Source organism: Pungitius pungitius, chromosome 8 (genome assembly GCF_949316345.1).
Source record: "Pungitius pungitius chromosome 8, fPunPun2.1, whole genome shotgun sequence".
NCBI lineage: Eukaryota > Metazoa > Chordata > Actinopteri > Perciformes > Gasterosteidae > Pungitius > Pungitius pungitius.
Genome location: NC_084907.1, coordinates 14,493,461 through 14,513,830, shown reverse-complemented (window position 1 = coordinate 14,513,830; position 20,370 = coordinate 14,493,461). Strand labels below are relative to the sequence as shown.

At 39.4% G+C, this 20,370-nt stretch overlaps 3 protein-coding genes across 6 annotated transcripts; 1 reads left to right on the top strand and 2 right to left on the bottom strand.

The window, feature by feature from the left end:
- Positions 1–915: 915 nt before the first annotated feature.
- Positions 916–6,133, bottom strand: prkag1 (protein kinase, AMP-activated, gamma 1 non-catalytic subunit). 3 transcript variants are annotated; one of them, XR_005121622.2, is made up of 13 exons: positions 5,951–6,133; positions 4,875–4,926; positions 4,682–4,782; positions 4,364–4,594; positions 4,104–4,149; positions 3,958–4,012; positions 3,509–3,635; positions 3,233–3,398; positions 3,076–3,113; positions 2,496–2,642; positions 2,297–2,396; positions 2,065–2,147; positions 916–1,966 (listed from the first exon to the last, which is right to left on the bottom strand). XR_005121622.2 is itself a non-coding variant. In XM_037489790.2 (13 exons), the coding sequence occupies exons 1-13, from the start codon at positions 5,957–5,959 to the stop codon at positions 2,137–2,139; spliced, it is 993 nt and encodes a 330-aa protein (XP_037345687.1). In that variant the 5' UTR covers positions 5,960–6,126; the 3' UTR covers positions 916–2,136. The 3 variants fall into 3 exon arrangements, 2 of the variants coding, with proteins under 2 accessions (XP_037345687.1, XP_037345686.1); XM_037489790.2 differs by having other exon boundaries at positions 916–2,147; positions 4,364–4,422; positions 4,513–4,594; positions 5,951–6,126; XM_037489789.2 differs by having other exon boundaries at positions 916–2,147.
- A 435-nt stretch (positions 6,134–6,568) lies between these two features.
- rhebl1 (Ras homolog, mTORC1 binding like 1) lies at positions 6,569–12,332 on the bottom strand. The gene is made up of 8 exons (XM_037489791.2): positions 11,920–12,332; positions 11,299–11,370; positions 11,145–11,212; positions 9,555–9,637; positions 9,150–9,206; positions 9,010–9,057; positions 8,241–8,322; positions 6,569–8,141 (listed from the first exon to the last, which is right to left on the bottom strand). Exons 1-8 carry the CDS (start codon positions 11,969–11,971, stop codon positions 8,049–8,051), a joined length of 555 nt encoding a protein of 184 aa, XP_037345688.1. The 5' UTR covers positions 11,972–12,332; the 3' UTR covers positions 6,569–8,048.
- Positions 12,333–13,409: 1,077 nt separating this feature from the next.
- Positions 13,410–18,889, top strand: LOC119194241 (zinc finger protein Eos-like). 2 transcript variants are annotated; one of them, XM_037448430.2, is made up of 8 exons: positions 13,411–13,782; positions 14,894–14,951; positions 15,042–15,146; positions 15,452–15,706; positions 15,889–16,056; positions 16,136–16,285; positions 16,588–16,719; positions 17,153–18,889. In XM_037448430.2, exons 2-8 carry the CDS (start codon positions 14,912–14,914, stop codon positions 18,025–18,027), a joined length of 1,725 nt encoding a protein of 574 aa, XP_037304327.2. In that variant the 5' UTR covers positions 13,411–13,782; positions 14,894–14,911; the 3' UTR covers positions 18,028–18,889. The 2 variants fall into 2 exon arrangements, with proteins under 2 accessions (XP_037304330.2, XP_037304327.2); XM_037448433.2 differs by lacking the exon at positions 16,588–16,719 and having other exon boundaries at positions 13,410–13,782.
- The last annotated feature ends 1,481 nt before the right edge of the window (positions 18,890–20,370 follow it).

Genomic DNA, 20,370 nt, shown 5'->3' with positions numbered 1-20,370 from the left:
TAAATACACACAGCCTCACAGCTCTTGTTTGTTAACCATACAATACCTCCTAAATGTACAAATTGGATTGTGAATTCTTTCCCTCACGCTAATCAGTTTAAATGCTTGTTTTCATGACGTATGTGTACTTTTGTCATTACCTGTATGCAAATCCCAGAGGTACTGTCTGTGTGTGTCGTTGTTCCCGTGTTATTTATATCTGTATGCTGTGAGTCCCATGTGCACTTCTACTGACCTCACGGCATAAAAACCAAATTGTTCTCAGAATCATCTCTGGCCATGGCCTCTAGTGTTGATTTAAGATTATACCAGAGAAAAATGAGCCAGTTTGTACAAATCATGCCAACCGATTGCAGTAAAGATAATACTTTTCTTTGGGAGAGGAAAAGTTCAAACTAAAATACTGAAATGTCTCAATGCGGTTTCTCTGATGTTTGACCAACACTTTCTGACTCCCCTTTTCTTACAGGATGTTTGTTGGGAGCAAATAGCCTGAACTTTAAAGATTGAAGGGTTCTACTGTTTGACAACCGATCATATCTATACATTGATCATGTGTTTATTAAATGGTAACCGCCTGACAATGTATGAAATGCATAGTGTATTTAAAGTTTAATATCTTACTCCAAGTACCCCATTGAATAGGAGGCTGTGAGGCAAAGAGACAACTGCATGTAAAAAAAAGTTCAGGCCGTGAATATGTACATTCTAATATAAAGTAATAAATGCAAATGTTTTCCTAAGTGGCGTCTATTTTATCTTCTTTCCCCATGACCCACGCTGACCTTGTTTAAAAAGGTTTTCTACATGGAGGTTCAATGGTTTTAGGTCAGTGTTGCTTTATTTTCACCCCAACTGGCCAAAAGATCTGGGTGTTGGTTTAATTTATAGTTTAAATGAATCACGCTGTGTAAATCACTTTGGCCAACTTCTTTATAGATTATGTAATATATCAGATATAAGCACTCAATAATGCCATTTTAGACAAAGTCTGAAACTTTATTGCTCCTTGATGCTTTCAATCATTATCTCAATGCAGGTTATTACTAAAACTGCATGTACATACAGCTCTTCACCTTCCATTTGAAATATACCAAATCAAAGTCAGATTCCCATGGCCTATCTTTAGGAAAAAGAAAAGGCTGGAAAGCTGGTATTGAGTGATTTTGATTAAGCCCTCTAAACATAATGAACAGAAAACTGCTGAATAAATGCACTTTGTTGATTACTAACTTACCGACACCATGACACACTAAAAGGGTTGAAATCAGAAAACAAATAATGCCACAAGTGTTAATTTGGCTTGGATTTTAAATGACGGAGAACCTTTTTTAAAGAACTGAGATCTTGCACCGTCGAAAGCAACAAATGCCAAAACACACAATATTAGTAACAAAACCGCAAAATGAAAAAAATAAAATGAGGAATACATTAAAGATTCGTTATTCTTGAGAGCACAAACTAAATGGCAAAACATAAAATCCAAAAACATCCAGAGCTTGTGGCTTTTGGGAGAATAGAGCACAATTAACAGTCCGCTAACAGCAGATTCATAGACTAGCTATTTGGAAGCTTGTCTTGTATGTATAAAAAGAGAAATAAAATCAAAATCAAACTGGCTGAATAATAAACATTTCTAAGTTTCAAGCAAATGTCCAAACAATTCGCCCATTGTTAATCAAAGTTACACAGTGTGCATGAAGATTTCAGCCTCGTTATCAAAAATCAAAAGATGCCAACACAGGTAAAATTAGTTATTTTTCCAACTGATTCCAATTTACACTACAGGGGAAAAGCCTCTGATCCAACCACAATCAATGGTCGTCCTCTACTGCACGTAAACCAACAGAAGTGGGAGTGACGCCCGGAGAGGCTGCAGCTCCTCTCGGCTCCGTCTCTTGTTGTAGCTTCTGTAGGTCTGTGCTGCTACACTTTTATATCGCTGCATTGCTAAAGCTTCACATTTCTGCAGGGAGGGAGACGTCTTCATGTGTGACTATAGGAAGCTGGATTACAGGAAATGGGTGAGGATACTTCAATGTACTATCAAAATGACCCTCTTACATGGCCTGTTCTTTCTCCCGTTGCTTCACCCTCCTCTTTAGACTGTGTTGCATTTCCATCAGGATGTCTTCTTTAAGCTGTGCCTATGGACAGAAAAATCAAGTCATTATTTAGTGTAACTCCAACACAAAATGTTTACACTGCTTATATTGGTACTTTAATACTCACTGAATGTATAATAAGCGGTTGTAGAAAATACAAAGTTACACAACAGTTACACAAGTGTACTTACCCTCTTCCCCATCAGTCAACACTAGTGCCTGGAGAATATCTGAAAGGGAGACGATCCCCTTCACCACATCCTGCTCGTCCACCACCACCAGCCTGTGCACCTGGAGGGAAACACCGGGGAACCCATCACGTTACCGTGACCTTTGTAAAACATGCAGGACCGCATCAATACGTGAAACACAGTGGCGTCCGGCTCTCACCTCGGCCTCCACCAGTCGGTTGATGATGGCCTCCAGAGTCTCGTGCCGGTTGCAGGTCAGCACGCCTTCAAAGTATTGCGAGCGGTGCTTCAGCGCTTTGGTCACAGTCAAGTCCAGGTTGTTGTACGTCTTCTCTGCTGCCAGGTTCTGTACAAACATAAGTCTAGGGTTTGAAAAGGACTCCTAATTTTAGAGGGCAGACCAATTAGTTTAAAAAGAAATAGCTCCAGGTAGTTAATGAATCTCTCAGGAAATGCTGAGTGATGCCAATAAATGCTTTAGCCCAATATGTCATGTTATATCCCAATATTGATCATTATATCTAAAGAAAAAACGTCATTGCATTATATCCGGTGAATTAAATACCTGAGAAGATAGTCACATACCTAAAAGAACCCGATAAATTAGAGTTCTCCTTTAAGCATGCATTGTGCTTTCAATTTTAAAAAGCATATTGTATTTTTTTTATAAAACTTGTCATATTGCTCAACTGTGATCCTGGAAAATTATTTCATGCAGCTTTTACAAAGTGCTAATAACATCAAAAACAAATAGTCAAAAAAGTCAGATGAAAACTTACTATGACATCAAATTTTGAGTATATATCCACCACTCGACCTGCAAGAGGCAGCAGATCAGATCAGAACAGAACAGAACAGAACAGAACACACAAACACAAATCAGGAGTTCTTTGATCATTAATGCAGAACGGACGTTAGTTCAACCAGCACACACACCTTTGTCATCGACAACAGGGAGCGCCGACACGCGCTGCTCAACAAAAATACCAAGTGCCGTGTAGAGCGGCGTGTCAGAGCGGACCACTGCTATGTTCCGGAAAGTTCCGATGTTCAGGTCCTCTAGCGTTTGTCTCAAGAACGACGGTTTTGGCATCTCTGATATCTGAAAAGAATAACAAGACAACACTTCATTAAAACGGTAGGGTAACGGATGTGAAAAATAATGTGAAAGTAATTGACAGTATTTAATGCAGGAGTAGCTACGGCACTTACAAAAAGCTTCAGGAACTTAAGGATCCTCTTGTGTGTGAGAATATAGAGTGTGTTCCCAGTCAGGGGGTCGATTACCGGCAGTCTGTGGATCTTATTCTTCAGCAGAGATGATACTGCATCATACAAACTGGGATACAGATCATTTCCAAAAGGAACAAGTTAATCACAGCATGTTGTGAGGTAAGATTGCGGCATAAAAAAGTAAAGTAAAAATGGCCAAGATATAGTTACAGAAATGAGCTTGTAGACCATTTGCATTTTAGATTGATTTTTAGATTAATAGTTGGAATAACTTAGTGAAAGTTAAGTAAAGGATTTGTACGATAAATATCATGATGGAAATAAAACCTCAAGTCACAACATGTGAGGATCAGACGTTTTACACAAACAACATGCATTTGTCATGAAGTACTACAGTGGAACAAATCACTAATAAAATAAAAACTCACCTGGCATTGGGAGATATGCTAACCAACGGCTTAAAAGAGTCTTGAAGGTACAACTCTATTATGGACAAAGACAGAAAACATAGTAAAGACCTCCAACATTACAAGAGTTAATGTAAAGAAATACATTACATATTAAACATTTTCACCTCTCCATGTTTCAATTTTGTGTTCCTCCAATTCATATATCTGTACCTGAAAGATTATAAATGGAAAGCGGTTCACATATTTAAGAACATTCTTGTGATAATAAAATAATAGAATCCCTTCAAGGGCACATTCGTCCATATATATGGTTCAAACCCTAAATATGACAATATAAACATCCTGTAGTTCCACTTTGAGATTTAAATGTTACATATCATCAAACAAGTCGAGGACAATATGCATTTGGTGTCCACCATCTTACCAATGGAGATTTGTAGTAGCGATGTAGAATATTAATAAAGTCTGTGATGGTCAGCATTCCTGCAGAGATGCACGAGTAGAATGGAGTCAGTCCTTCATTTATTATGTCTTGAGTGGAGAGAAAATGTGCCAAATGAGAACAGCCCTTACCAACAAAACACTGCTTTTTGCTGTCCCATAGAGGCGCTGCTCGAACGCCATTAGAGACCAGAGCAAAAAACGCCTTCTTGACCTGTAAAATAAGGTAGATCAAAGTTTAACTCCAAATGAGCTCATGAGAGAAATTATTCCATTTTCTGTTTTAAAGCTTATATTTTACCTGAAGTGATGTATCAAACACAACCAGTTTGGAGCTGGTCGGTACAAGGTCATAACATCGGTGGGACTTCATAAACCTGGTGTACACATTGTGCTCCGAGTCTGAAGGCATGAGAGATTTTGTATTTTTTTTTTTTTTAAAGATTTTTAATTACCAATATTTCTGAGCTATAATGTTATATAGAAATTCTTACCTTCTATGACCGGGTCCTTTTTGCCCTCGAGATCATCAATAGCCACTGGAATCTTAAAATGCATTAAAGGGTAGTTCAGATTATCAGATCAGATTAAATTCAGATTATCTAAACTAGGCAAAGCAAATGCAAGTTTAAAAAAAGTTGGTTTTTAAAAGCCTTATCTTAACAAGCCCTATTTTAGCAAATACATTGATTCCAGCATGTTATGGGATGAAGGTTGATTGGCCCAAAGACAGAGGCAATAGGCAAACGGTTCAAGATGTGTATGATCAGCAGTTACGTACAACCCTGGACGTTGTTTTGTTAATGTACATTTCTCTTACAATGCATTTAAGGACTGGGTTTAGGTCCAGGTGATGTAAAGTAGCCAGTGTGTGTGTGTGTGTTTGTGTGTGTGTGTGTGTGTGTGTGCAGGCATGTTTAATCAGAGTTTACCGTTATGCTTGAAAGGCACTTTCTTGAGATACACAGCATTACGCTGAATATCTGACACACCACATGACGCATTGCCTCGCTAATCAAGGCTTTGCTACATTAGGGAGTGCAGCTTTTTATCTGCATACACATAACGTTAATAGTCAACAAGTGAGCTCATTTAAACTGTTTAACTTGAGTGAGCATTGTAAAAAAAAATGCATTTAGTTGTGACGATACAGCGGTTATAAAATAATTTTGAAATGTAGGGGGAAAAACTACAAAGGGTGTCGAGGTCAACAAAAATATACGTGAAATAACTTTAGTTACTAGCGTCACGGTCTGTTGACACGGAGCAGATTCACGTTTGACCTGACGTTAACTTTGACGTTATGTGACACACTGTCTTAACAACGTAATGATTGCAAACCATAGTCACTGAGGGGGAAATACGGGCCTTATTGTTCGGTTGACAACCGTCACTAAGAAGCGCGCTGGCCTCAGAACTTAACGTTAAGTTACTCTGCCACGAATGAACGTTAGCTTGGTTAGCTACTTAGCTGCTATCCTTAGCATTCTTCGGGAAGTCGCGTTTTCTCGAAGAGGGGTTTGCGGAGTCTAACAGTCCGTACACACTTAAGTTAGCTTAGATAACTTACACACTCCATATTTCATTCGCTGTGTGGCCTTTCTTTGGCCGGTCCGATCACAGTTGGCAGGTCGGATCTTGCCAAACAGCACAGGTCTTCCGCTACTTCTTGCAACTGAACCGATGATCGGCCGTTCTTCTTCTTTTTTTTTAATGTCAGATTGCATCACTCGTTTTGCACTACTGCCATCTTCTGTTCAGTTAACTGAAACTCGTTTGCTGTGTTTGATATTTCGTCCCGGTTTGTGCAGATATTGAGCACGGTAGTTTCGGATATACTTTTTTCAGATCTTCTCTGACTGGTACTAAGCTTACAGAATGTTAGCCTGCAGAATGACACCTCACCATCACCCTGTGGCCTCATCTCCCACCCACAATAATAAAATCTGCAGAGTGATCGTGTATCAATTTTATTCCCTTTAATCATTTGAAATTGTGGGATTTGTCAATGTCAATTTTGTATCTTTTGGGCATTAGGCTGAATGTCTAAGCATTTATTGAAAATACCACAAGTTAATGTCTTAAGTAGGCTATTCCATACAATATATCTACTTTCTATACCTCTATACAGTTTTAATGCATACAAATAAGACAATGCAGTAAATGAAACAGCAAAAATAAAAACATCTAATGAGTAACAGATTTATTTATATACAAAACTGTTTACAGCAAGATCTGTGAATTAACATTGACCCACAGGAGCATATTGGTGTTCAGGTGCACACCTGCACAACGGTATCAAATCAACAGAAGAGAAGAAAAGAAACAGGGGGAAAAAAAACTTTAAGAGCACCTTCAGTCATGGAGGGCAGCAGATGGAGTTTGAGGAACTGTAAGGCAACAGGCAATCAACTACTTACTTAGCCAAGCATGTGAAAAAAAGTTATTACCCACAAGCAAAACATGAGGATTATGAGGGGAAATCCACATTGTGTCACGTATTTGTGAGTGTACAGGATCTAGGGAAAACAAGACATTAAGGATCTTTAGCTTCTGACAGTGTGCATGCTAGTCCACCATATGAATTTAATGGACTGCATGCCATTCTGGCTTGGTTATAGCAAGCCTGCATAAACCATCACATCAAAATGATTACTAAGCTAACTCTGAATCCTCCAGCCAATGGTCTTGGTGAAGTGTTAAAATGCAATCACAAAATTGCAACTCAATGTTCATAATCATATTGCATTTTTAGGAATATAATAAGGATATTGACGGCAGCGCACTCGCACCGCGCAAAATATAACAGTATCAAACCATTCTCTAAGATTCTAAATTTAATTGTATAAAAAGGCCATATGTGGTAAATATCAAAGATCTATTTCAAGCTATACTAAATTCCTCTGAGGTCTGTCCATAAGATAACATCTTTATTACAGTCAATAAGGAGGCATTAAACTGTATAAACTGAGGATTTGCTAAATCTGCTTAGCAGAAGAGCAGAAAATGTGAGTTGAATTTACAAACAGATTCCTACGTTGCAAAGACGCAGTTTGAAAGTTCATTGGTGAAAGTTACCCGAAGAGTTGATCAGAATTACAGAGAAAAACTATGGAAACAGAGACATTTCTTGAGTGAAATCGTATTCACGGTTGTTTAAAGAAATCCGCCGTTTTGTGAGGGGTACTGACATTTTAACACCACATTTAAAGCAATGTGAATTTTGACTCTCCATCACTGTTGAAATAATACCAGTCCTAAATAAGGTTAACCAGCCCTGCATGTACATTAACTAAACTACTCAGAGATGAGTTAAGCCATGTCTCCAACATCAGATTAAAAAAGTTACTTATAAATGTTCAAAAAAAATTGTTGGGACCAATATGTTCGACAGTATCACGTTTTCGTAGCAGTTGGTTCAAAAGTCGAGATTTAGCCAAGTTATAGATAATGTTTCAATATTATAAAGAATTCACCAACTGTGCTCTTACAATTAATGGCAATTAACTGGGGCAGTTGAATTGCTATGAAAATGAATAAGATATCACATTTGAGCAGAAAACTTCTACTGGGGCTTTTATGGTGTCTGTGAGATCTCGATTGGGGAGCTGGTGAAGTTTTGGCTCTTGTCTTCAGCAATTTAGCTTTCTGATGTCCTGGATACACGTTCACATCACAGCACACTTCTTCTCCTCCGGGGGTCCATTTCCATCTGCTTTCTCCATCTCCAAAATTATCCGCTTGAAAACCTCCACAGCTGTCTGCATTTCAAGAATATTTTCATTGCAGTGCGACTCTGTGTCGGAGTATATATGGGACAGCATGGGTGAGTTGGTGTTTAACGAGTCATCCATTAATACCTCATTCTCTTTGGCTGAGGACTCCATAAATGCAGCACCCCAGGAATCAGCAAGGATCTTTCCCTCTTCTGCCTTGATGACCCTGGAAAAAAAATCAAACCAAAACTTGACTCAAAGGGAATCCTGTGTGTATAATATCTGGACACATATAATCAGCGTCGGAAATACACAAGGGCAAAGGGCAAAATTGCCCTTAAGAAATATAATTTTGCTCCAGATATCACTAGGAGGGGCATAAAATGCCACCATAATTTCCTCTAACAATAATGACAATTTAGTTAATTGGTGAAAAACATCATAGCCTTTATGACCCAGTCCAGTTGCCATAGAATGTTTGATTCTCGCCTTAACTGATGTGTGTGGGCAGGAAAAAAAAGGTACTTCAAAGAAAAGGAACTTTTCCTGAACAGACCTGTGAGTGCAAGAGAGCGAATCCAGCCTCCGTCACAGTCTCAGGCTCAAAAGAAAAAAATCCACCCACCCATCCACCATCGAAAAATGGAAGATAGATTAGCTTTGGGTCGAGGAAGACAAGAGACCCATGAAGGACTCTGACTTTCCAAAAACAAAATGCAAAGTTTGTTGTCAACCAGAAAATTCTTCTGCATTCTTCTTCAAAAATTTGAATAATATGTACTTCATGTACATATATCATGAATAATATGTATTTCCCTCCTGCATGTAATACATTGTTGGTTTGGACACAAAGAAAAAAAAAATCAGCAGATATACCAGATAAAAAAGTAAACAAAAAGATTATTCTGAATACCTTTCCATGTGAAGATCTTTTTTGTTCCCTACAAGAACAGTTGGCACCCTAAAAAGAAACATAAGAACTTGTTGTAAAAAAAAAGAAACAAGACAGAAAACAAAGAATTTGAGGCATTTTAGTTACAAGTAAAAACTTACTGAATCTTTCCAACCATGTCTAGCAGCTTGTCATGTAGAACCTGCACAACTTCAAAACTGAACAAAGACAAAGACACTGCTGTGAGAAGAATGTGGTAATTACTAATTTACTGCACTTACCCTGCACTGAAATATTTGAAGCAATGGTCAGAAAGGCACACAGTGAAGCTGCCACAAAGGGAACAATATAAACCCATTTATATAGAAAATATAAGGCGATATATGTATGTACACAACAGCAGGTTTAACCGTTTTTGTATGCATTATTATGGTAAATGAGTAACTGAGATCATAATACCAGCATCAATTGTAAGACATAAAAAGCGGTAAACAACATTGTAAGACTTCTTTAACAGCAAATGGCACACTATTTACACAGACGTTACAACAAAATCATCCAATTACCTTTTACTGGAAGTCACTGAATAGACAAGGACATAACCATGGATGTCCATTGAGTGGGACTGGTGAAAAATTGAGTACTCATCCTACAGACAGAGGGGAGACTTCTTATTGAGTGTGACTATTACCAAACACAACACATTATTAAATGGAGGTAGATTTACATGAATACAACACTACAGCCGAGCCCAAAAGTTTTGAGAATGGCACAAATATTCATTTTCAAAGTCTGCTGCCTCAGTTTTTATGATCACAATTGGCATATACTCCAGAATGTTATGAAGAGTGATCAGATGAATTGCAATTAATTGCACCTAAATCTACTATTTAATGGATCATCAAGAACTTCAAGGAATGCAGTTCAATTGTTGTGAAGGAGGCTTCAGGTCGCCAAAGAAAGTCTAGTAAGCGCCAGGATCGTCTCCTAAAGTTGAACCAGCTGAGGGACCGGGGCATCACCAGTGCAGAGCTTGCTCAAGAGTGGCAGCAGGCAGGTGTGAGTGCAGGTGTACCTGCAAAAGGTACGGGGATTGGACTGCTGAGGACTGGGGTAAAGTATTTTTCTCTGATGAATCCCCTTTCAGATTGTTTGGGGCATCTGGAAGCAAGCTTGTCCGGAGAAGAAAAGGTGAGCGCTACCATCGGTCCTGTGTCGTGCCAACAGTGAAGCATCCTGAAACCATTCATGTGTGGGTTTGCTTCTCAGCCAAGGGGGTTGGGCTCACTCACAATTTTGCCTAAAATCACCGCCATGAATAAAGAATGGTACCAAAACGTCCACCAAGACAGTTTGGTGACAAACATTGCCTTTTCCAGCATGATGGAGCACCTTGCCATAAGGCAAAGGGGAACAAAACATCGAAATTTTGGGGTCCATGGCCAGGAAACTCCCCAGACCTTAATCCCATTGAGAACTTGTGGTCAATCCTCAAGAGGTGGGTGGACAAACAAAACCCCACAAATACTGACAAACTTATACTGCATTGATTATGCAGGAATGGGCAGCCATCCGTCAGCATGTGGCCCAGAAGTTAATCGACAACATGCCAGGGCGAATTGCAGAGGTCTTGAAAAAGAAGGGTCAACACTGCAAATATTGACTCTTTACATAAACTCTATGTAAATGTCAATAAAATCTTTTGACACTCATTACATGCTTGTAATTATACTTCAGTATACAATAGTAACATCTTACAGAAAGATCCAAGAACACTGAAGCAACACACTTTGTGAAAACCAATACATGTGTCATTCTCAAAACTTTTAGCCACGGCTGTACATTAACCACTTTCACTATAAACGGACGATCCGACATCAGAGTAGACGCCAAAATTCCAGCCTAAATTAGTACAATCAGAGCCAAGTAATATGGGCAATGCGGCATGGTAAATAACGCTGACTCTCCAGATTCACTGTGACGCCAAACTGTACATTCCAGTGTCCCCATGACGTCTTCCTTGAATGCTAACTAAACTCAAGGATATAACCTATGGTAAAATTAAGAATTAACAGACCAGTTCTGATCAGCTCAAGTGTTGATTTAAAATCTAGAGTTTAGCATTAATCAAGTATTACTAAACTAAACCAACTTACTTGTCCAGCTGTATCAACCAGTTGAAGATTGAAGTCTTGACCATTCACGCTGACTAGTTTGTTAAAAGCTGGTGAGAGAGGGATGGAATAGTTTTACTAAACATTTGTTTACATTAAGTGAAAAATTGTGACTAATCAATCTAATTAAACATACTGTTTTCAATGGTGGGGTCATAGGAGTCCACAAACTGTCCTTCCACAAACTGTATTGTAAGAGATGACTTTCCTGTGCAAGGCAAACAAACACAACACAGAACAATAAAAACACATTTACAAATACTGTGCCACCAAATTATTTCATTAACGCCATTTCTAGTTAACACAGAATCTGATCTGGACACCAGCAACGCCAGGTCATTTTAGAATACAATACAGTTAATAAATACTGGAATGAACTGGTGGTTTGGTCGAAAATGATTACAAGATGATTATTATGACCCCTTTATTTTTGGTAAAACACGCGGCTCTACCAAGTTTCGACACAACAATTGGCTCTATACCAGGATGCCGTCGCTAAATGCGTTTTCCCAAAACAGATCACAACTAACTTAACGTTAGTACCAGATGGCTGAAGCTGTACAACAACATAGACGACGTACGAGTAATTTAGTGGCCAACAGCTCATCCCACACACAAAAAAACCAAGAACACGGGTAACATTGCGTTGCTTGTGGAGGTCGGATAGACCGAAGAGGAAAACAAAGCCAGGACGTTAGCATGTTAGCCAGCTAGCTGACTAGCATTAGCCGAACACGAGCTCGTGTGCTTTACTCACCTACAGATCTGTAACCTATAACAGCAATCTTTCGATGTTTCGGTTGGGGCATTTTGGTAAATGTTTTGTTCCAAATGTTTTGATATTAAAGTACGCCACCGCCTTTTACTATCTAAGAAAACTTTTATCGCCACATTCGTCTCACATCACGTGACAACAACAAACTTTTCAGCTGCTACTCGAGCTCTCTGCTGGGCCTCGAGCTGGAAGTTCGGAGTTTAAGTAAAGCGAGTACAACTTGTACCAATCTCAAAAATACCTTTCTTTATCTGATATTGTAATCAATATGGATCGCTAGATTTAAATTATGAAATTGACACTCCAACTGAAATTGAAAAAAAACGCTCGCTCAACGCGGTTACGATTTGCAAGTCAAACTGACGGAAACTGTCATTGTGTAAGCGCGCACCGTCGTAAAACCAGGCGATACGTCATAACTGACATGGACGCGCATTGTGTACAGCAGAGGTCACTCTTTGTGCGTCCCAGCTTGATTCTTTCAGATAGACCTTTTCGATGTTTCCAGAGTGACCTGCAGGCCACAATCACCAGGGCATTTTTGAGTCCTTCGTATCAATAAGCCATGGTTTCCAATGATTCAGTACACAACCGTATGGATGGGAAGTTGGTAAATGTAATCAAAGTAACTCAAACAGATATTCTGTCACAGCGTCATCTGGAAAGGTTTTAATCCCAGAAACCCATCTGACAAGAAGCTGTTGGGATTAGCGTGTAAGACGATAAATAGCTTTATGTCTTCAGTTAAGTACACTGTCCTTATATGACTGGTCTACTGTAAGACTGATTTACACAAATACACCCATAGTGTACACATATTTAGGTTATTTTCATTTTGGGCCAAATAGGGATTTGGTGATAAAAGGGAAATAGCAAAAAGAACATACTTATACGTGAACTTTTATAGCCAATTGTGTTCCTAAATTATGTTAGTAAATCATTGTAAGACCACCCATAAACTCCACTTGATCCTCTGATTCATATTTTGTGTTTTTTGTTAAAAAATTAACGTTAGAAATGTATATAATGTGATGGATGTCTTAAACAGGAAACTGTGACCATAAATGTACTTGTGAGTATTTATATGTATATATATATATATATATGGTCGGTGTGGAAGACCCCATCAGCATACAATAGCATGTTGTTAAAACAAAGTAAAACTGATGATTTTCGTAATTTCCATGAAAATTTGTATATAACAAACAAGGGAGGTTCTATTGAAATATCTTATATTCCGTAATTTGTAATTAAATATATATATATATATATGTTACTTTGGTATGGTTTATTTGAGAACGAAACTGAGGTTTCAACAGAATACTATGATACCAAGCCTGCTTTGAGCCAACAAAATACTTCTGAACATAGAAAAAAGTCACGTAATCACTTATTCAAACATTGTGTGTGGGACAGATAACACCAATACTTGCTGTTTAAGGGACCCGTTTAAGGGATCATTTTATGAGAAACAGCGCGATCCCATTTGTGGCACTGGCCACTCACTGGCCATTGCTTCCCAGTGCCACAAGGAGGATCTCGGCCCTGCTGCATTTTATTTTAAACTGCCACGAGAAAACAAAGTGTCGTCAGTTTTAAGTCTTAATTAATTAAAACCCTGATCAATTATAATTTGTCTGTTTATATGTTTAACATTACATGTTAAATGAATATGTTAGGTTTGAAGCAGATTAATGGTAGAGGTAGTGTTAATGCTACTCGCAGCTGGTGGTTAACCGGAAATTGTTTGGAGCTAAAGGTAAACGCTGCCGGGAGATGCTGCCGTCATAAACAGGCAGATGAAAATACAGAATAACCTAACCGAAACGGCCCTGACAGGCACAGGTAATGCAACTGTAACTGAGAAATCTAACGACTTTAACAGTACTTTTTTAGTAGTTGATAGTTGACTGCTGGTTTATGCTGTAATTGCCGGCGCCGGGGCTTCAGAAAGAGCAGGCTAGCGAGCTAACAACTAGCTGGCTAGCCATAGCATCAGAGAGGGGGTGGGTGCCATAGCAACCGTTTAGGAAACATTGAGTGGTGGCTAGCTAGCTGAGACAGTTCAGGCTAACGTTGGTTTGTTGTGCTAGCGATAAACAAGATGTTAAGAGACTTGACTGTCCAATGTAACGCCTCTCAGTCAATTGATGTCACAATTCCGCGTTATCAACCTTACGCCATTTCGCACATTAATGAACTGTAACTTTGCCTAATGCCTTGTAAGGTAACGTTAGCTGGCCAGGATGACACACTGGTGTAACGTTGTGTTGAGTTTAGCTAACTTAGCTAACGGCAATTTCCGTCACATTAAGTAAGCTAACGTTAGCCATCTAGGCCGACCTGTAAACGCAGGTTACCTCAACGTTATCGTTATCAACGTTAAACGTCAAAGTTTTCGCTAGTATTATATGGATTTTGGACTGACTTCTTGAGCCAATCGTCAGATTGGATTAACATTAAGTTACTTTATCAATGTTGTCATGGGTCAACCTAACGTAAATGTCACTCGGTCAATCAGCTGATCCGTTAGCTTGCAGTTCACGCCTAAACATGTTCTGGTATTATAACTGACGTCAGTTAACACTAATCTTTAACAAAGGTGCAATTTTTACAGTTGAGTATGGTTGCAGTTATTAATGTATGGTTGGTAGTTGACATTAGGTTAGCTTCTAGATTTGAGTGTTATTTTGGGACGTCATTGAAAGTGTTTGATATCATAACATTGTTGTATTCTAATCCTGAACCCATCTGAATTATGAGTTGAGTTATACCAATTTAAGTTAATGTGCACTGTTAAAGTTTCTATTTCATAATGTGGTCTTCAGTTTTACCTCAACTTCTAAATATCTGTTTCCCTATTGCATTAATGAGGATTCCTGGAATGTTACTTTAGAATTAATATGTTAGAGATCATACCGTTAAATCGTAACACCTTACATTACTGTCATTTCAGTATTCAGCTTGAACTAGTATGGATGTTGATGACTGCAATGGCCGGTCTTGCATATCAGGTAGAAATTGTTTTTGTTTTTTAATACATATGAACTCACTTGAATTTTGTTCAAATAACATTCTGCTTTGGTTTCCTTTTTTGGTTGCAGCTAGTGGGGACTCTTCAATGGAAAGAGAGTTTTCTGGGGCTCTTGGCGGTCCAACAGTGAGCACACCAAACAGCAAGGACACTTCCCCCAGTCGCTCCCTCAGCGGTCAGTGAAATAAATTCATCCCACATAACAGACAGTGTAATGATTCACAAAACCGTCATTATTTCTCAGGTCACATATCTTTGCTCCCCAAACATAATGCAACGTATAGTATATACAATATATAGGCATTTTTAGAATTAATTTATTTTACAGAACAATATCAATTTAAGGCATTCCTAGTGTATATAAAGTACATGTAAGACTGTGCACACTCTGTTGTCTCTTTCTCTTAAGTCTGGCCACAGGTTGGTTGACGCATAATCTAATCTAGGGATTTATTTATCTTCGCTCCTGTGTGTCTGTAGCCAACTCCATTAAAGTGGAGCTGTACAGTGATGAAGACCCAGGTCGCAGTACTGAAGATGAAAGAGGGGAGCGGGTAGAGGATGGAGGGCCAGAGAAAGGATCTGAGCAAGTCGGAGGCTACAGGGAGTTCACCAATTCTGAAACCATGCCAGCTGGAGCGACCAGACTGCCAAATGGAAAGCTGAAGTGTGACATCTGTGGAATGATCTGCATTGGGCCTAATGTTCTTATGGTGCACAAACGCAGCCATACAGGTGAAAGTTGACACAAGAAATTAACAAAAATGTTGAGTGTGCTGGCTATTAGTCCAGACGAAGGGGCAATAAAAAGCCGTTGTGATGATGGATCATTTTTTGAATGTCTTGGTAAACTTTTAAACATTTAATTTGAGTGAAATACCGAGAACCAACTAGTTGGGTTGACAATCTGTCCGCAGGTGAGCGACCATTCCAGTGCAATCAGTGTGGCGCCTCCTTCACTCAAAAGGGTAACCTGCTCCGCCACATCAAGCTGCACTCAGGGGAGAAGCCTTTTAAATGTCCCTTTTGCAGCTATGCCTGTCGAAGACGGGACGCGCTCACTGGCCACCTTCGCACTCATGCAGGTTGGACAAATTCAAGCTTGATAATTATTATTTTATGTGATGTACAATATTGTGAAAATAACAATCCCCCTCTCCCCAGTGTCCTCTCCAACTGTAGGGAAGCCCTATAAGTGCAGTTATTGTGGCCGTAGTTACAAGCAGCAGAGCACCCTGGAAGAGCACCGTGAACGCTGCCACAGCTATTTACAGAGTCTGGAGTCACATCAGCCCTCCTGTGTGCAAAATCCAGGTATGGTTCCATGACTTTCAAGGAGATTACCTCTCAAAAGAACCACATTTTTTCACATAAGACAATAACCGAAAACATACAAAATGGTGTTGTAAATATCAGCCTCCAAGAGATTGTTGTGGTATCTAGTGGAGAAATGTAGCTAACTTCCTTAACAAGGTGATGCACACGATCCCCCGTTAAATTTCTCTTCTGTCCAAATGTTGAAGACCAGCACACAACCTAAACATTTGGGATAAATGCTGTCTGGATAATAGGTAAACCCCTAAAATAACATTACAGTTTGTTTGTACTCTATACAGGAGAGGAGATGAGAGAGCTAGAGTTTATACCAGACTCTCTACTGCAACCCTCCTCAGACAAGATGGCATTTATTGATCGGCTCGCCAACAGCATCACCAAACGCAAGAGATCCACACCACAAAAATTTGTAGGTGAGCAATTGGTCTCAATGGGGACAAGTTGAGGAAACTGAAAGCAGTTTAATTGGTTTAATTGGATACCACCAACAATATTTCTGATCTTTTTATGTGAGATTTGAACTTTTACAGCATTGGCCAAATAAATGTCTACGGAAACTTTTGAGAGTTATTGATTATTGAAGAGCTGTGGTCTGTGAAATCAAGACAAACTGTATAATTTGACAATTACCAAGCAGCCATTTATAAGCCTCTCATAAACCTTATTAAACACAAAAGCACAATAATTTAAATGCTTTCTAAAATTGAATGCATTCATCATAACCTCCAACCTAATGATGGCATCAACTTTGCAAGCTGTTCATTTACCTGAGAAATTTCCCTGCCCATGTATTTTCTTTAAATTTTCCAAAGAACAGTATCATGAGATTGTGTTTCTTAATTGCAGGACAGAAGCACATACATCTCAACCTTCCAGATGCACCTTATGAGCTCAGTGCTGGTTCGGATAAAGACGTGGAAATGCCTGCAGGTGACCTTGAAGCCCCACACTTTCCTGGTCTGGGAGGAGAATACGCAGGTGTGGCCGGAAATGGAGGTTTATCAGACACACGGAGGCCTCTACACCATCCCACCAGTCACCCTTCATCTTTATCAGAACTCAGGCCAATCCACAGCTCCATTCACATCTCTGCCGCTCTTGGCCCACGGATGGATTGCTCAGGGACTGGGGCTGAGTTGGGAGCTGTAGCTGTAGGTGGAAGGGAGGCCGCGGAGGGTCATGAAGATCAGCCAGCGAGCCGAAGTCGCGCACCTTCGCCTAGCAACAGTTGCCAGGACTCTACGGATACAGAGAGCATGCCGGATGAGCCTTGCAACAGCACGGCGATGACTCCGACCCTGCTCAGTAACAACGGCCACTATCTTCACTCCAACAACCATCACCCTGCACCTGCTCCTGTTGCACAGCACAGGAGCAGGTGCGGACACAATCCCAGCCACGCCAAAGACATGGAGCTGAAACGAGAAGATTTAGGCCACGCGGCCCTGCGGCCCTGCAGTGACGCGCTCACTCAAATCTCGCCTGCGGCGGCCTCCGCTTCGAGGGAGTCGTTTCGGGTTGTAGACGGGGAGGGGCGAGCCGTGCGCTCTTTCCGTTGCGACCACTGTCGTGTGCTTTTCCTGGACCATGTCATGTACACCATCCACATGGGCTGCCACGGTTTTCGCCAGCCCTTGGAGTGTAACATCTGTGGCCACCGCAGCCAGGACCGCTATGAGTTCTCTTCCCACATTGTTCGTGGTGAGCACGTCCTCGACTGAGGATGAAACCTGCTTCACAGAGCTATATTTATACACTGAGACAGCGGCCCTGCTGGGTTTGGTCTGCACAGAAGCTAAAGAAGACTGACATGAAAGCAATATGAACATTTTTAACAGGCACTAGTATAGTGAGAACGTATCGCCATTACAGGCAGGCTCTTATGGGTTTGTTTTCTAAAATTTTCAATAAGGGTCCTTGTTGTCTTTAATGCACTTTGAAAGATTAATCAATTTTAAGATGCACTTTTAAATAATGTATTATAAAGTAGAGCTAGTGCAACTTTTCAATCAGCAGATGTGCCTTGATCCAAAATCCAGGATTCAAACCTGATGCACAATTTACAGTAGACAAATGTGACTTTTGTCCGTAACAAGACACTGTCCCTACTTGTGCACTTTAACAGAGATAACACATAAAATAAACAATAATCTGAAGTTTATAACATTTTCATGGCTTCTTAAAGCACTTCAACAAAATGATTGACCAACAAATGTTATGTTCTGCAAATGTGGGTTGTATTCTGAAATAGTTTGCTTTTTTAAAATGAGAAGCGATGTGCAGACCAAACTCATGACCTAGGGCCAAGTCATCCGAGGTTCGTTTGAGGGGTTGTCCGTGAATTAGAAATGCACTTTTGTTTTTAAAAGGGTGGGGTGGATAGATCTGAGTGTGTGAGAAAAAGGGAGCACGTGACAGACCTTTCGTTTTATGGAAGTTAATAGAATAATTGTAAAATGGAAGCCTATGTGTGAATGCCGTGTGGCGCTGTGTATGAAATGAATGTTTTTCTTTTCCATTACTGCTTTTGTTGCACTGATCTTTGCCAGAATACTATTATATTAAACTATTTTATGAAATACATTAATGACCTGAACAAATCTCTTAAAGTGTGATAAACACCAATGGAATGTTTGTCTCGACTACATCAAACTGCAAACAGACCATAATCGAATTGTACTGTGCCTTTCTTCACCATGATCACACCTTGGTGAACCGGCTGAAGGACCTGACCTCCCAACCGTCACATGTCTCATGCCGCCAAGACATGAACGAGTGCAGTGCCAGTAACTGCTGTCCTCGCTATTAAATAACAATAATAATAATAAATAACATTTGAAAGATAATATTTCAGTCCAAACGGGGAAACGGGTGTTTATTTCAAAATAGCTGATCTTTAATACGTCCCGTTGGGGTGAAATGGTGCAGAAATGTTATTAAATGTCAAGAGAATTGTGTCGTTATAAGAAGATGATCAGATCTTGATTGTCTTTATCTGCTTACGTGTTAAAACGAGAGATATGTTTTTTGCAGAAACTTTGTATTTCACTTAAAGCACATTGAGGGTTATTGTTTAAGAAGGCACAATTATTTATGTTTGTTACAGAATTGGGCACAAAAATTAACACGTAAGTTGTGTTGCTGACTGGGCATTTGTAGATGATCTCTGACATAACTGCTAATTTAAGATCGGGACAAAGTGATAGATCTGCTGATGTCCAAAAGGTTGGAGTAGCCCATTAACACCAGAATTTCCTTGTGTTTACTATAACTGGTGATTTGTAGCATCAATAAATGCTGCTTTTTAGGGTCTTACAGTCTAAACAGAAACCACGAGACAGTTTGAAATTGAGTTTTATGGCCATAGTTGTGTTGTACTTAACTCAGCCCTGTATGGGGTTGCACATTTTTAAGTAGTGTTCCATGCCCCCAAATGTATATATTTAAAGGAATATTTTGATTGAACCAAAGAAATACTTACTGGTGAGCACTTTTCCCTTTTTCAGTGTCCAAACACACAATCAACATACTTGTACATAGAGTATAAATTAGGAAGGAGATCCACGGTAATATTTAGTAAAGTAATACTGTATAGAGGTTAATTGTATTTGTTTTGGCAAAAGACAATTCAAAACGATAATTTGGGGATTTCCATTTCAAATTGAAGTTGAATAGAACTGCTTTTGTTTTTGTGTGAAAAAGCAGGCGTTGGGGCAAATGACTGATTTTAGAGTCCCTTACAATGGATTATGACTTAACACTTTTTAAAAAATTACATTTTTCACTTTCAAAGTTGCTCCATTAACAATACAATTGTTGCTTTTTTTTTAATACTGTTTAATCATGTTGGGACAGAAGGTTGAGATGTTTCCTGCAATCTCATCCAACATTAGGTGTGACCAAATGATTCAAAAGAATCATCTTAGCCCAAAATGACAAGTCTGTTTGCATGAGCAAAAAATACTCACACAATAACCCTGTTGAAATTATTCTCGTACTTTACCATTGTGCCTTTTCTGCATTCTCTTCCCGACAGTTAAAATACTAAGATTTAAGTGTAAAGC